The sequence below is a fragment of the Colobus angolensis genome, unplaced genomic scaffold, assembly GCF_000951035.1.
Source record: "Colobus angolensis palliatus isolate OR3802 unplaced genomic scaffold, Cang.pa_1.0 Scaffold147, whole genome shotgun sequence".
Lineage (NCBI taxonomy): Eukaryota > Metazoa > Chordata > Mammalia > Primates > Cercopithecidae > Colobus > Colobus angolensis.
Window position 1 is genome coordinate 2834398 of NW_012114566.1, and position 18127 is coordinate 2852524.

Sequence of the window (18127 nt, forward strand, 5' to 3'; positions counted from 1 at the left end):
TATGATGCTAAGAACAGAATGAGCTCTTCCTCATGAAATCATTAGCAATTTGATGAAAGAGGAGATTCTGCAGCACATGAGCTGATGAGGGACAATACTTGATCAGAGATGTCCATGAAACACTCATTTAAAATTACCCCAGGAAAGGAGAATAATAGAATGGGGATTTCATGTACATACAAAGGCTTATTATAAAATGCCCATGACTTGATTAAATACTCACAGACACACAGGTACATTTGTCTCCGGGTCCAGCTGGCATGTGCCACCATTGTAACAGTAGCCATCACATAACTGACAGCTAGAGGCAATCTTTCCATTAGTGCAGCTGCAACAACAAAGAAAAAAATTTTGTTGTTATTGGCAACATTATTGCTGAAAACTGACATAAACTCTCTGTGGATGAGAATATTCATCATATAGGAGAGATGGAGTGGCTGGTTAAAAGGAAGTTTTCAGGACATCTGACTTGACTCACTAGAGGCAGTTTTTATTTAATTTAAGTTAGAATGATGCCATAAAATTTTCCTTCTGATAATTTTCAAATTTTCAACCAGTTCATTTAATATAAACATTTGTGCGAAAAAATATACTCTAATGTCTATCATTTACACTTCCGGGGGACATTAGCATCAATATCGTGTTCCTTTTTCATGTAAGTAGGGTTTGGTGACGTCTGTGTGAATGATAAACCACATGATCAAGTACTCTGGAAAAAAGTGCTTTAGCTTTTCTTCTAAAGTGGAAAATCTGTTTCAAAGAATGCTAGGACTTTTAGACCCCACTTTTCAGAAGAAAGTGGAGGGTTATCCTGTAGCCATTTTTATTCCACTGTTTCTCTTTGAATATGTATTGTAACTCATGTCGAACTATTTTTATTCTAACATAAAAAACATGGAGTAGTTCATAACAACAACAACAACCACCAAAAAAACAGTTATATTACAGGGGCAATGTGCAATATGGCAACAAAGTAATGAGACAGGCTTTCTTGAAAAACTTACCAAAATGTTTCTAAGTTTAAAGTCACATCACATGTTAGGGACAAGAATAAATAACTACTGCTACATCGTAAAAATAAACCTAATAATACTGGGAAAAACACAGATATATTTTACTTGCCATGTTACATTTTTTAAATAAATAGTCAAACAATTAGATTGGACAGTGAAAACTGTTGAGTGAATGCAGAAATGTGCATCAACATTTCAAATTATCCAGGGACCTACTCTGTGGGTCAAAACCAGAATTAACAGGAGATCATGCTGGCAATTCTGAATATGTGGTCATGTCAGTATTAGCTGCTGTGAAACAATCAATGGTATCACAGTGCATCTGGACATAACCTTGACAAAATAATCCGGCTACAATATCGCTTGATCACTTTGATCCTCTCCATGATGGATATCTGTTGTAGTACGTCTGTCATAGGGTGATTTCTAATGATAGGTGAAATGCCTAAAAATAATTGGTTGGCATGTAGTTCATTTATTCTGTGCATGTTTATTTGACCTCATGTGTGTCGTGCAGCTACTGGAAATTCCCTCAACTGCTTTTAACATTCAATGGTATTTAATCTGAAGATATTTCTGAAAAGCTTAGATTGTGAAATCACATTTCTTTTCAAGGTAAACAGAAGCAGTGAGCAGTGTAACTATGTACAAGATGTGAAATAAAAATATAGGGAAACAGAACAAGACATAGAGAAGAGGGGGAGGGTGGTCTCAAGTTTGTACAGACCATCCCATCCTTTATAACCTATAGAGGCACCCTAATATGGATGCAGTGAATTAATAAGCAATCAGTGGTATTGGTGTCTGATAGACTAAGTGCATCTAAGGGACTTTTACTTGTCCTCCATGCCCAGCCTCTTTGAAAATCCTAAGGTCAAAAAATTAGTTTCTTGTTTTATCAAAGGAATGGCCTCAAAAGGGAAAATTAGCTCATTATACATTAAATGATTTTCTACAAAAAAAAGATAACTGTATAACAAATCTCATTTAAAGAGACAAAAAAAAAACTAATTGATTGCTTTGAAACTTCTGCTTCCAATGGATACAGAATATGTTGCCTCTTTTTCCTTCTAAGGTTTTTGTTTGAATCCTAAATTGAAGATAGAAATTTATAGAGATTTTAAACGTGAAATACAAATAGTTTAAATCATTACAATACATCAAAGAGTGCAGCTCATATTTCATAATAATTTTCTTTTTAGAGGCATTCAGCACACGTGCACACACACACACACACACACACACACAGAATATGTAATGTATCATTTTCCAAAAGTTAATTACTAGTTATTCAGTCCACACAAATAATTCCTATGACAATGCTCATCAAAAAGACATAATTTAGGTTATTCAAGATTATGATCAAGTCTTTCTTCACCAGTATTCACTTTGATTTCCTGAAAAGAGAAAAATATGCAATTGGCTCTATTTTAAAGATTATACTCACTATACTTGATAGAGTACCTGTTCTACTTAACAGTTCATAGGCTGTTCATTAGAAACACAACTGCCTATTTGTAATCACAAATATACTTGATGGCTTGAATTTTCCTAATTAAGTAAAAATGATTAATTTTATTGCAATTTTGTTTTACTATCTATTCTTTACCTATGAAACAGAAATTCCAACAGCACCGTAACTTCATTTTAATGCTAATGTGAAAAGTATCATAGAAATAAAAACGAACTTTAATCTTCTAACACATTTCAGAAAATCCAAAGAATTATGTTTGTATTGTCATGTTCAAGTGTTACATAGCCTGTTTAATAAATCAAGTATTACTATACTCCCTATTTTAAAAGTTCCACTATCTCCTCATTGTTAGCAATTGTTATTTATCCATTCTTACATACACATTTCCAAAAAGACCATTTAAAAAACACAAACTCTTATGCTGCACCTCAATAGCCTGCTCATTGTGAGAATCTGGTGTTTCTGTTTAGGAGAAGGCATTTTTGACTGGATAGCAAGTGATACTGAGGGGCCCTGAGCTCTGCCCTTTCTTCCTTACATAAAGGGAAGAGGCTCTGCATATTCACATGAGCTTTTCCAAGGTAAAATGAGTAGGAAACTTTGGCTCACACCATTTCTCATATGATAGCCCATGATCTCTGGGGTAAGTGGAATAGAATTGTAAAGAAGATTCCGTAGCTTATCCTGATATGGTGCACAGGACATAGAGAACAATGTACACTCACTAATTGAAATACAGTTCTGTCATGCTACAGTTTCATCACAAAGAACAAATGAGATTTATGAGGAAACATGATTTGGATAGTTTATATGAAAGTGTGTTTCACTTTTATGTACTTATCCAAGGCAGATATTTATATATCAATCATATTTTCAATTACTTTACTAAAAAATGTACTTTCAAATATCCCAATTTTGCAGGTTTGTGTAAATGTCATTCATAATGATAATACAAATCATATTTAGAGTAAATTCTAAAATGACAGTAATTTAAAAAGTTGATGTTGTTTGTAATAAAATTTTATTGGGCCTTGTTTGGCAGAGCAACATAACTCATCCGGCACCCTTGGTGAGCTCTCAGTGGAAGCTGTGACATGAACACTTTATGGCATGCTTTCCTATCTCATATTCTTATTTATTACACTCCCAAGCAAGGTAAGTGATAGAGTCCAGTCCTTTATAAGCCCTTCCTTTAAAAAGCTGTTAAAAGAGGTCTGGAGTGAGGATTGATCTCTAACCTCAGTGGCATAGACTTGTTTCACAATAGAAACTGAATGGCACCACCCTTTACCCGTGGTGATGTTCTGTTCTCCATTCACTTAATCTTAAAGCCAAAGGATAAAAGGCAGTGCAATGAAAGTCAGCTTCGAAGATTTTTGTTTTAGTTACTTCCCAGAACACATTATTCCTTCTGTTTGCTTTAGATCATAATGTTCAAAGTCAGATTAAAAAAAAAAAAAAAGGATCAATGTGTGTTTTCATTAGACAGGTCTTTTGCTCCTCCTTTGACAAATCAATTCGCAACAGAAAAGCAAACCTACTTACTATCAATAACAATGATGAAACAATTAAAAGCCTGAGCTAATCTAATTGAATAATATTACATGTAGTTTTTAGTAGTACGCTGAATGCCAGCATTTCTTGCTTAGGAATATTTGGTATAGAGAATAATATGACCATCTTATTACATAAAAGATTTTCATAATTCCCAGATAATCCCAATAGATGTTGAGTAAGTTCAGGTTAAATTAAAATGAACTAGATTTATTCTCTAGTCATTAAAACTGCAATGGGCACAATATAGAATTTTAGAATAAAAACTATCTACAAAGTTTTTACAATTTATTACTGAACTGCAATGTCCATTGGGGTCCAAATGCTTTTATAAATTAAGCTGGATATCCACTTACTTGCAAAGTATATCTTCACTGTCTTTATTTATAATGCAGTGCCCCCCATGGCACCTTACACACTTGTCAACCTCACATTTTGGTCCTTCATAGCGTGTTGGACAGACACATTCAACACTTCCATCATCCCCAATGGTACATGATTCAGAATTCACACAATAGTGGTGGCACACGTCTAGGAAAAAAGGTACAACAGAAAAATAAAATTATATTACAGGACATTTTTCTTCAGTCATAATAAAGGTGACCCTTTCATTTATTACTTAAAAATGATCAATCAATAGGTAGATTAATTTGTAAAAACAGCTTATAATTACACATAAAGTAGAATTCTTTAATAATGGCTATTGATTCTCCTCTTTGAGTTAGGCATCATTTTCCTCTGGCTAAGAGGAGAGAGCTTGTATTGCTATAATGCTAGCTGACAAATTCGTTTGGTTCTGAATGTTTAACAAGTTCCCTTCGCTTTCTTTCTAATGAACAACATAAGTATAGTTTGAAATGAACAGAAATGCTTAACATTTCTTTGGATGTCATTTATTGCTGCCTCTTTCATTCCTCTTTTCATCCAGAGAACAGAGTAATGTTTGGTTGTTGGAGGCCGAAAGAATGAGGGTTGTGATCAAATCGGTATACCACTGAAGGCTATGTGAGTAAGCCACAAACTGTTTCTCATAAATGCAGAATGTTGTCAAACTGACAAACTGTGTATGCCACCCAGAAGGACTGCTGAGGGCAGTCACGATCCAGCCACAAATGTTTCTTATGATTAGGCATAATTGAAGCCTGTCAGTAACAATATGAACCTGTGATCAATTCAGCAGCCGACCTGCTCTTATTACCCAATAAATACGAAAGGCTATAGAAGCTTGGCGGTTGCCTTTGCTCACTAGAAGCAGGGAGCTCTCTTCTTCCTCCCCTGGCCCTTTCCTTAAAGCAGTTTCTTTTGTCTTAAGTTTTCATTTCTACATTTGCTCCTTCATTCAGTCTTGTAATGATGGTCCCAAGCAGTAACAGTAGTAAGTGCTGTGATGACAGTCTCAAGGAGTAACAGTGGCAGTCAGCCACATGTGGTGAGCAGAGGACTCCTACCCCTGCACCTGACTTTAGTTTGTGGAAATAAGCCTCCCTGTACATGTAGCAGAACAAATCCAGGTATTTTCTGCATGCCTGAGCAGGTGAGCAAACGACAAGTTACACCTCTTATGGAACTGCAAGAGGAAAGCAAGCTGGGAGACTAACTGATCCATCATTCATGGGGAGTAATAACAGAAATCTAGGCTATTATCCTTTTCTAAGGTAAAAGACTAATCTTCCCATCAGTCACGAAGCTCCCTGTAATCTGAACCTATTGTTTTGAAGGCCATTTCTCATTGAGCATCACAGACAATTTTCTCAACTACAAAGGAATACTTCACCCAAATATTTCTATACCCCTTGAACATGCATAATGAAACAAAGACCAGTTAATAATCTAACAACCACTCTAACAATAGAATTAGACATTCTGCTTCTGTCTTTTGAAAAGCAAACATGTCTATGTTTTTATATATGGATATATTATCATTTATCACACTTAAATATTGAAATTAATAATACAAATGATCCTATGCAAAATAATTGATTAAATTGATTCTAGACTTTGTGTTTAGAAGATGCAATTTCTTTCTATTTAATTGTGAAGCAATATTAGATTAGCTGCGACAAAAATCACAATTTATAAACTTCATCCTGCTATATGACAATTATAATGGGTAAGAAAAATTAAAACATAACTTATAATTCTCATGTTTATGTTTATCTAGCCCTTTAATCAGAGAGAAATTTATTGACAGACTTGCTTCATATTTACAGAAATTTATTTCAAGCATTCCTATGCTTGCCGTTGCACTATGCCAAGTACCTTCATTGAGATTCAGGGTTTAAGTCTGTTAATAAGGGTTTTGGATATATTTAAGACATATAGCACTTTCAAAAGGTGAGAGAGTTGGAGATCTGAAATTTAACATAGTGTTAGTAGCCATACATTATGGTTTCTGTAGTTGTTCTAGGCTTGGAGGGCATATGTACATAACACAAATGATGTTTTACTTTATGAGGAATATATCAACAGCAGTCTATGTGATCATCCAGGACAGCCTCCCATTCAATGCAGAAACCTCTGAAGAAAAACCTTCTTTAGGCAGGTTGCAAGATACCTCTAATTCATAAAAAACTCTTTTAATATTGCCCCCAACTGCTTTAAAATTTCATCCACTAGGGCTGATTAGCTGTCTGATGAAACAGAAGTCTGCTGATGTTTCTTTGCAACATTTTCTTATTAAGTCATTATTCAAAGGTTGCCATGGTGGATATAATTAATTATAGAATCATATAGGGAACTTATTTGCAGATGAAAATTCCAGTGCCTTTCCCTGCCACCCACTCCTAGATTTTAATTCATAGGTCTGAAATGGGGCCCAGGTAGTTCGCATGGGAACTAGAAAATGTAAGAAATGGTGATCTGGAGAGAATTTTACTAGTTGGCAAAGGGACTACATTGTCTAATACTTGTAAATAGATTTGATTTGACCAAAATAGCTTATTTATTAACTAACATTGAAAACCAAAATTAAAATGTAATTTCTCATTTAAAGTTTTGAAGCACTTTGTTTTTATAACTATACCCTTGAAAAGACCCAAATAACTAGAAAAAAATGGGTTAATATTCTGAAGGTTGATGAATGTCCAGGACCATACTCCAGCAAAGAATAGTTTGCATTTAACATAAAGTACTAAAGGTCAAAGTTAAAAAACTTATCTGCGGTATGCTAATTATAAGTATTTTTTTGCAGAAATTAAATCTTAGGTTAATATTAAAAAGATGGGCTGGGTACGGTGGCTCACACCTGTAATCCCAGCACTTTGGGAGGCTGAGGTGGGTGGATCATCTGAGGTCAGGAGTTCGAGACCAGCCTGACCAACATGGAGAAACCCCAACTCTACTAAAAATGCAAAAAATTAGCTAGACATGGTGGCGGGCACCTGTAATCCCAGCTATTCAGGAGGCTGAGGCAGGAGAATCACTTGAACTCACGAGGCAGAGGTTGCAGTGAGCCAAGATCATGACATTGCACTCCAACCTGGGCAACAAGAGTGAAACTCTGTCTCAAAAATAAATAAATAAATAAATAAATAAATAAATACTAAAGAATAAAATGAAAAGATGTGGGCCTGTACATAACTCACTAGTAATCAAGAAGATGCAAATTAAATTAACACTTCAATGAAATACCATTACACACCCACCAGATTGATAATATAATAATAGTGGAAACTCTCATTTACTACCCGTGGGAGAGAATATTAGTTCAACCAATTTAGAAAATGGTTGGCAGTATCTCCTAAACTTCAGCATATGAACACCTTATGACCTGGCACTTCCACTGTTAACATATACCCAAAAGAAAAGCATGCACATGTATGTCAAGAAACATACATGTAATATGCACAGCAGTATTTAAAAAAGCAGCCCAAATTTAAAAAAGTCTAAATGTCTGTCCCAAGAATGGATAAACTATGGTTCATTTATACAGTAAAATGCACGTATACAAACACACAAAATACAGCTCTAAGCAAAGATATGGATGAATCTCACAACAATAATATTGAGGAAAAATAGACACAAAAATATACTACTTTTTTTATTTATATAAGTGTCAAAAGTTAAATCGAATCTATGGTTTTAGAAGTCATGAAGGATTTATCTTATGGGAGAGGAGAAAGGACAGTGAAGAACGTGAGGGAACTTTTGCGGTGCTGAGAATGTTTTTCTTGACTTGAATGCTGATTTAAACTGATGTGTACACCTTGTAATATTTAATTGAACTGTTTCTTGTGATTTTAAACTTTTCTGTGTATATTACACTTCAACAGAGAATGCTTTTTCTTTTAAATAAGAGGTACATGAGCTACCTTGGAATATTTTAGAAATTCTCATTTATTAAGCTAACTAGGCTAAATAGTTTTTCTCTTTGTAGGAACAACTTTTAAAAGATATTCTTGGTTCACTTTTTATGCTTTACAGAAAATCCTTCACTCTTTAATGCATCCAATTTTTTTTTCATAGCATGTCAGATATGCATTATTCAATGCAGTTGATTGGCCTCATGGCATAAAAATAGAATCCAAGACTATAAAAGAAATGTTTGCTTATGATAAAATTGGGAAAAAAGCAAATATTAGAATTTGCACTTTAATAAATAATTCTAAATTGCATGTTTTTAAGACATGCCATTTTTTCCCCTCTAAAAATGGCAGAAATCGTTTTATGCTCTGAACCCTTTCTCTACAGATATTCAAATGGGAAGACATTTCATTTCACCCAGTTCACATTCTTAACACTCCATGCTGAGTTAAAATTCAGGAGCAAAGAGTTGCTCACTACATTCCAGCCCTGGCAGAGTTGCCTCCCATTGCCTTTCTGTGAAAATCTTCTATCTCCAGTTATTTGGCTTAATATTTGAAGCATGTGGAAGCTGCTGAGTTAAGATGCTTGGTTGGACTGTTTTCTGCACCCCAGTTAGCATTCTAGGGCCTATTCTTTGACGTTTATGAAATGCCTTTGTCTCTTTCTGTTGCTTCCTTCTCTCTCTCTCTCTCTCTCTCTCTCTCTTATATTAAGGGCTTTCCTATTTACTCATTTTCCACTCCAAGACTCCTGAACACAGCAGAAAGCAGATCTTACTTAATAAGAGACTTTAGCATCTGATATTTCGGCTATGACACAATCATTGGATACTTGTAAATTGTAAAGCAAAATAATCTCTTCAAGTGTCCTCTGTTATTTCAAATGTTATCATGGTGCATGCTATGTGCAAGTCTAGGAAAGAGTTTGAAACATCTGATGGTGTTTTCTATTTCTAAATTGGGTGATTCAAACAAAGTCCAGGTTTTCTGTAATTGACTTAAAGTAATAACTACAGTGTTAGTAAATCATAAGAATGCTAGTTTCTCTCTCATTCCCTTGACATCTATAATGCACTTAGAATTACAAGCATCTGTGTAAACTTGTATAAATATGTGCCATATTTTCATGAGTGTCACCTCTCTATATACTCTCACATAATTACTACACACTCATATTTAAATTCCAAGTATCAATTCAGCCATTTATCTAATAAAATGAGTACTTCATTAGTACTTCTCAGCCCAGTGGAAACTGGCTTACTAATTTAGCAAAGTCTGAAGAATAGTATATGAGAAGGCTTCAGTATGTAATTGTTTACTTTGGTTCTAAAGGTTACTTTCCTGATCTATAAGCTCTGAAGAAAAAAAAAAAAAAAAACAGAAACTTAATAGTTATTAGATAAACACCTTTCTATTTTTCATCCCACAGCACTAAAAATATTAATGATCCCATTGGGGTTACTACTTTAAGCACCACAAATCTTTAAAATCATTTTGAAAGTAGCCTTTATAAAGATAGATACATATTTTCTTAAGTAAAATGTATTGATACTTTACTAATCATTTGTTAGTAAAGGACCAAGAGGACCAATTGTTGTTGAAGTTTTATAGCCTTCTGAATTAATTTTTATATTTCACCTTTGCTAAGTGAAATGTTACTGAATATGGAGAAGTAGGCAAATCTAAATGAAAAACTTAATAATTTCCCAAAAAATAAAGGAGATGGTGTGCAGCAAAGGGATGACCTTCTACTTTATAATATAGATACACAACCACTCAACTCACACTCCACTTTCACACGCAACCATTTTATTTTGTTGTTCAAATTTTAAATTTAGCTTAATAATTAGTAGCACTAAAATAAAGTTGGAAACAGCGATAGATGGAAAATGACAGTTTAGAAGAAAAATATTGATGATAAAAGATTTTTGTTGTTGTTGTTGTAGGGGTTGGGATAAGGAAGGGACGGAATATAGTAAAGAGTGGTTGAAGACAAGATAGATGAGTCTAGGTACACTGGTCAATAGAAGTAGTCAATTTATGAATGGTACAGTTAATCATCTTATGGACAACATGTGTAATTTGGCTATGAATATAAAATGGAAATGAGGAATTCATAATTGATTATTTGCTGTGGACATGTATGCGCCTTATTGTATACTAGGAACCCTGGAAAGAGCTCAGAAATGCATGATGGCACACTAGCTCTGAGATAACTGACAAGTCGATCATAAGGTTAAAGCAAGAAGAAAAAAGGACCCAACATTGATCTAAATGGTTACTGTGGCAAAAGCCTAAAGTTATTATTACCCAAAGTAATATCTTCCTTCCTATCGAGCATGCCATCTCATAAGTTTTGAGCATTTTACTGACCTGAATGGCATAACAGATAAGATAGTCTAGATATGGTAAGAAGGAATAATAATGAAATGTAATTAATCTGTGCTAAGAAAGTAGAGAGAACCATGAAATTACACAACCCTTCATATTCACAATATAAAAATTGTTATAACCTCTGTTAGGGTAATTACACTAAGAACTACCTAGTAGCACCAAACACAATCATGTAATCTAAAGGACAATGATGAATATGTAATCATAGAGTATTCATATGGTAATTAGGTAGATAGTAACTGAAGAATAAATGAATGGCTATTTTCTGCAACAGAAGTAAAGTAATTTTCAAGGGAGATCATTATTGCACACACTCTCTCTCTCTTTTTCTTTCTCTTTTAATGTTTCTTTTCATGCAACCAGAAATACAAGCAAATGCATTTTCCTTTAATCTTTTCACAGTAATAGACTCTACATAAAAATATGAACATGTGTGGGCAAATACACAGGTTTACAAATATTTATGGAAAGCCATATAGCTATACAATCTATAACTGCGTTTAACTTATTTCCCTAATATTTTCCTATAGAAAAGTAATTGCCAAAACTATTTAACTATTTACTCGTATTTGCAATTGGGCTATTCACATTGTAATAATTAGTGAAGTGTGAAATTTAAAGAGAAGAAAATCAAAATAAACTAATATCAGCTAAGCAGGGTATGAAGATACCATATAAGGATAATGAGAAACTGGAGAGCTTTTAATGACTAATTCAGAAAGGTTATATAGGGGAAACTAATTATATCAGAATTAGACATTAATATAATTGCATTATATTAATGTACACTTATTGTTCTACTTCACTGAATTTTAATCTAGCCTTTAAAAATAAATTTTGTGAAATGGTTTTATATTCATAATTTAAGTATGCATTTGATAATTTAAGGCTACACTCATACACACAAACCAACAACAAATTAAAAGTAAGACGGAATTACCATCACAAAGACTAGGTAAATTTCACAGTGCATATCCCCAGGCATTCTATAACTGAGGAGCCAGTTTCAGTGCAATTTATATTCCACCTTCACTGTTATTTAATTGTGTCCCAGAGGCAGTAGATCCTATGCATTCTGCTGATATTATCCCTGCAGAGTGGTTTATGGTTGCTTCCATATCTGTATGAAATGTAGAATTTCCAGAGCAATCAACAATATAATTTTATAAACTTTTGATGAATACTTATACTGGGATGAGATAATAAGGAAAAGAAAAAAAAATGGACAGAATTTGAGGTACTGGAAGCCTAAGTCCAGTCCTTCCTCAGCCTAACAATCTGACCTCACCTGAGTTACCTGATTAAATTCTCTAAGATACCCTTTGGTCATCTCTGAACTGAAGCAGTTACATTAAATGATGCCTAAGATTATGTCACGATTCCTTCCTCACCCACTAGTTCCCAATGGTACCCTCTATCTAGGACTAGAGACTTCTTTTAGTAAAATGATGTAAATGATAATTATGATGATGATAAACACGCATTTTTCAGTGTCTCCTACATGCCAGGCACATGGGTTTGGTATAGTCACAAGCATTAGATGGTGCTATCCTCTTTTTATAGACAAATATAACTGATGCACATATTGGTTAAGCAATTGCCAAGGCTTGCACACAAATAAGTGGTAGAATAGAACTTCAAACTCAAATAGGCCTAACTGTAGAGGATAAATTCTTATGTTTCATATTTAGTGATTCATAAATACATTCAGGAAAACAAATCTACAAAGCAATTTGAATATCTTTGCTGTTCTCTTTCCTTTCTGTGTATTTAAAATGGAAAACATCCCATCTCTGTGGATATCCTAGGACCTACCCACCAGTTGGAATATTAAAGGATCCTGTAGCAGCAAAGGCAGCAGACCCAGAAGAAGTCTGCATGATAGTAACACAGCCTATAATCTCAAAGCTCAGGGACACAAGCTGGCATTCCCACACCTCAGCTGAAGGTTCAAATGTCAGATGTTATCCTTTGCAGTCTCTCATTCCAATCCAAGTTAGATGTTTCTCTCTCTATCTATGGATAGTTGGTTCAAAGCATGGGATTCTCACACTTGAAGAAAACACTTAACCATCAAGGTGATGTATTCATTATCAGACATGATCAACTCTGGGTCACTCTAAACAAATAAGTAAACCAAAGTAATAGCCGAGAAACCACAAAGTAAGATATACCTATAGCATTATCATTTACTTACATCTAATTTAGGATGAGGACATTGGAAAGGTTTTCTGGAAAAGTTTTATAATTCTTAAATATGTTAATAAGAGCAATTGTGGCCTTTCATTACTTAGAGATACATAGCAGCAGATGAGTGTCAGTTGTTTATCTAGCATGGCTTAGGAGTCAAAACACATAGAGTAACTTGTATACATTGTGTATAATTTGTCATTTATGTATACATTTATGCCTTTGAAGAATTAAATCAGGAAACAGAATTTAAAAAGATTTAAGTAATACTAGGATTTATCCTTTTTTACATTCCTCAAATGTTTTACATAGCCTAAGATTTTTAATAATTAAACTTTATTGCATAGTGCTAAATATACCTTCCAAAGTCAGAGCTGTGTTTAATAAAGTAGACAAACATTAAATCCAGGTATGCCAATTAAATATTCACTGAGGAAAAAATGTCTGCAAAACTCTGATTAGAAATGATAAATTTTCATCAGGAAAGCATGCCTAAGGAAATACCACTTTCTATTTTACTAATGAAAATAGTAGTGTATTTCAAATATTTCTATATAAAGGAATTTTGAAAATTAAAGAATAAAATCTATCTTAATCAGTGACATCTCTAAGTGTCCAGGGAGAAGGAAAATGTAAAACTCAGCCAAATTATCCAAAAATTTGATTTGAGTGAGTGACATATGGGGTGGGATTTTTAAAGTACCAGCATTTCAATTTTTGACAGACTGCCATTGTAAAATGCATATTAACAATGATGGCATCAATAGTTTTCAAAATAGTCAAAAATCAACTCATAGAGCTATCCTAACAATATTTTTTAACCAGACAAAGTAATAGGAAGTATTCATAATTTTTTTTTATAAACAGTGTTTTGAGTTGAGTAGTTCTTTATTTTTAAAGCAGTCCAGCTACAAAAGATTTTAGCAAGTAACTATTTATAAGTGGTAAAGTCATTTGAGACTTGTGAGCAAGCTGAGTTGCAGATGACAGCTAAATATGGCTTATCAGATGAGGCTAACTGAAACCCAAATAAGTGAATAAGCATATGATGGCCTGAAAAAGAATGGAAATGAAGCATGCAAATATAGGCCATGCCTCCACAGCCATAAACAAGCCATTTGCCATATTTAGGCCCTAATCTCTCTATCAAGACCCTGAGTATGTATTAAGGTTCAATTAATTTCAACCTAATACAATTTATTAACATCTACTGTGTTAGTATCCACAGTGTTAATACTGTACATGTCTCCAGAGTGCTTAAACTCTGATAGAATCCTAAAGGCTAACATAGTTGAAAACAATTGAGATCAATAATAGATTTTCATTAGCAAATACGTGGCTTTATTTTTTACAAAAAACAAAACAAAATGTTTTCAGAGTGCAAAGTAATGACTCAAATTTTCGAAAACTGAAAAGGAATTCATGGAGAAACGGATGGTGAATAAAGCCGGATAGGAGATAATCATGAAAAACATTTCCATCTCAGATAAGAGCATCATGAGGAAAGTTATTGTCACCACGTTGTATGTAGCCTAACCGGAGGGCAGGCAACATCTCACCTCATCATAGTGAGAGAATACGAGACCATCTTATACACACCCATACAGTTCCTGTGTACATAATTTTATCTTTCCCTTCCTTTTTCCTTTTTCATTCTTTCCTCCTTTTTTTCCATCTCTTTTATATCCTTCCATCCTTACTTTCTTCCTTCTTTCAAGCTACCCATTTCAAATCTATATGTTGAAGCAATGATTTCTGATACACATAAATGTACTTTGCTTCTAGTTTTTTTCAATATTACTATGCAACCAAAAATATGAGTGAAAAGTTAGATGATAGATAAATAGAGGGACGATAAAGATAGATGTATATTTATCTTTCCATATATATATATATCTCGATCTATATCTATATATCTTGCTATCACCCCAGTGTAGAAATCTCTCTATATAAATATCTATCTATATCTATATATGGATATCTAGATACTTATATATATCTAGATATCTATATATATGTATGTATAACTAGATATCTATATATATACCTAGATATTTATATCTGTATACCTATATATCTCTCTGTGTGTATATACATATGGATATCTATATACCTATGTCTGTATATCTATATGTGGATATATAGCTATATATGGATATCTATAGATACAGATATCTATACATGGATATCTAAATATATGGATATCTGTAGATTTAGATATCTATATATGGATATCTATATATATGGATAATCTCTCTCTAGATATGTGAGTGTGTAGATACATATACCTATCTATATATATGGATATCTATGGATATAGATAGGTATATGTATCTACACACACACACACACACACACATACACATATATATATATATATATATATAGAGAGAGAGAGAGAGAGAGATTTCTATATTGGTGTGATAGCAAGATATATATAGATATAGATAAGGGTGTGTGTGTGTGTGTGTGTGTGTGTGTGTATATATATATATATACACAGAGAGAGAGAGAGAGATTTCTACACTGGTGTGACATCAAGAAGAAAAAATAGATTATAGAAGTGATTATTATTTAATCAAAAATCACTAAAATACTAAGAGTCACCTTGAAAAGGTCAGCTGGCAGAATAATGTATACAAACTAGCAAGAATCCCCTGGTTATATGTGCCATTTCTTTAGGTCAGATGTGTATAAATAAACAATTTATTGATATGTAATAATCAGGTTCCCTCTGTGTTAAGACTTTCATAATAATTCAAAGGTTTCAGAAAATCACTTTAATTGTATTGTTAATAGCATTTAACCTTTAGCAAGATTAGAGGTATGCATTCAATCACTATAATTCATCAATAAAATACTAATCCCAGATACTTTTATTTAGAAACACTATTTTTAAAATCATCCTCATAAATTGTTCTGCCCTTAAGGAGATGAGATTCAGTTATTACTCTTTCATGTATATGGTGTACAGAAAGATACTGCAGTGAGAAATAATATGATATAGTAAGTAACATGTTTTTGCTTCTGAAACCTCTGACCTTTCTCTTTATTTAGGAAGTAGTTAGATTCTTAATTATGCTTCTTTACTTTTCATCATCTCTAGTCTCACTACGTGACATATAACATAATTGTGTGTATTCTTTATATATAAAAAAAGCAGTACAATAAGAGCAGTTTTCCATTTTATTAATAATGAAACCCCAAGCCTCAGTGGCTGGCACACAGTAGATGCTCTACTACTATGTGTTGAATTAATAAATGAGCACTTACCCTTGGAACGCAGGGCACTACAGAAGGCAGAGAACAAGAGTAATACTGCTGATTGTTTAGCTTTAAAACCACTAAGCAAGTTATAAACTTTTATAAATATTGGATCATCCAAGGCTGGTTTGTCCTATTCTGAAACTAACCGAAGTTTACCAGCATGGGTTTGTGTTCAGATGGAGGAATAAAAGAGGGAGGCTGGAAAGGAAAATCACTTGGGAAGCAAATACAGATGCCATCAAGTGCCAATGAGAGAGCCCTTGGATATCCAGTGCCTACATAAAACAGACACTCAGGTGCTGGATCAATGAACGAACTACTGACCACTCTAGACATGCCATCTGAATGAAAATGAGACTTGCCAAATTCTCAGAAATGTGGCATGCCACAGAATTAGACTAAGCTTTTTAGCTTCCAGTGGATTTCAGTTTGTGGTCATAATCTAATCTGTGCATGGAAGTAAGCCCAATCATAAAACTATTTTCATCAGTGTTCTAATCTACTTTCAATGACTCAATGCTAAGGTCCATTCTAAACTCATGGATCATTTTAGAAATTGTGAAGTGAAGCATCTGATGCTATATCCAACAAATCTAGATTCTCATTTGATATATTCTAGGAGCGTGAACTCAGAGTATATGTCCAACAAAGTTCCAAAATCCACTGAAATTGTATTAAAACATTTTATTTACTTAGGTCTAGATGAGGGATCTGACCAAAAAGGTCAAAACTTTAAAAGAATCGGAATCCTACATTACTTTCCAATGTAAGGAGCACCGAAATCTGAAGTTGAAAAATTTTAGCTTAATTCTAGGTCTTCATGGTCTAGAGGTACCATGAAAATGACCTTAATTCTTGTCCTGAGATGTTAATCGAGCAATCAGTTAAATCAGGTGCCATTCATTATGTGGTCCCATCCATCTGAATGTATTTGTTTCTGCCAATGAGTTGGTTCATTTCTGTCAGTTGATTTTCAAGGAAAGGTTGCTCTGAGATAATCATTATAAATCTTCCAAGTTCTCAAAACTAATAAAATACAAATTGTTCTGTCAAATTAAAATTAAGATTATATTATTACCATGTATTTAGACATGGATCGTCAAGGGATATTGCAAGCAAAAAAAAAAAAAAAATTACAAATGTGGTCACTTGACCTTTGAACTAATCTAGTACTATTACAAACCAAGTGGCTTCCCATTCCCATGGTGCTCTGTACTTAAGATGTATCTGATTCTGTGAGGCAACCCGTTACACTGTTTTTTCTATTAATAATTTATTTTCATATTATCGAGGATCTATATTGTGAAAAATTACTGTCTCTGGCATGATGTTACATTTTAATTTAACTTTGCTTTTATTTGTTGGGACTTTCACTTTATTTCCTGGAAAACGTAGTGGATTTAATAATGTCTGTGTTTATTTAATCAGATTTATGACTAAATAAATATTTCATCATAAATATTTACTTAATATTTATGTATTTTCGCATCTAGAAAAATGAAATTAAATGTACTCTTTCAGAGATTTTCTATTTCTGCTATTATATATTCTTTATTTGATGATAGGCTATATGACCATAGGGTAAATTATAAATCTTTCCTTTCTCTCATCTTTATACCCTTGAACTCAGAACATACAAATTTAAAATTTGGGGACTTTTTTCCTTGACAGCTGACGATGACATACTGACTCATAGTCTCTTTAGCCATTCTTATCTATAATAAGGATAAATATCAAATGTTTCTAGCAGTATACCTACAAAAGAGCTTATATCTTTTATATAAAACAGACTCATAATACCAGTTTGTAGTGATTAAATCTTTAATAGTTAAACATAAAGGTTATCATACTATCTATAAGAAAGGAATTTTATTTCTTCGCTTTAAAGCATTTAAAGATTTCTGACTCATAGCATTTTTATCAAAGCATAT

The 18127-nt window shown here is 33.3% G+C and overlaps 1 protein-coding gene across 1 annotated transcript in view; it reads right to left on the reverse strand.

Annotated features, from left to right (window-relative positions):
- Positions 1-18127, reverse strand: part of LRP1B (low density lipoprotein receptor-related protein 1B) — a 1318888-nt gene that overhangs the window by 38445 nt on the left and 1262316 nt on the right. Inside the window, exons 84-85 of the mRNA XM_011935709.1 lie at positions 4398-4572; positions 224-328 (exon numbers count right to left, since the gene is read on the reverse strand). Coding sequence (XP_011791099.1) covers positions 224-328; positions 4398-4572 — 280 coding nt within the window. The remainder of the gene's footprint in view (positions 1-223; positions 329-4397; positions 4573-18127) is intronic.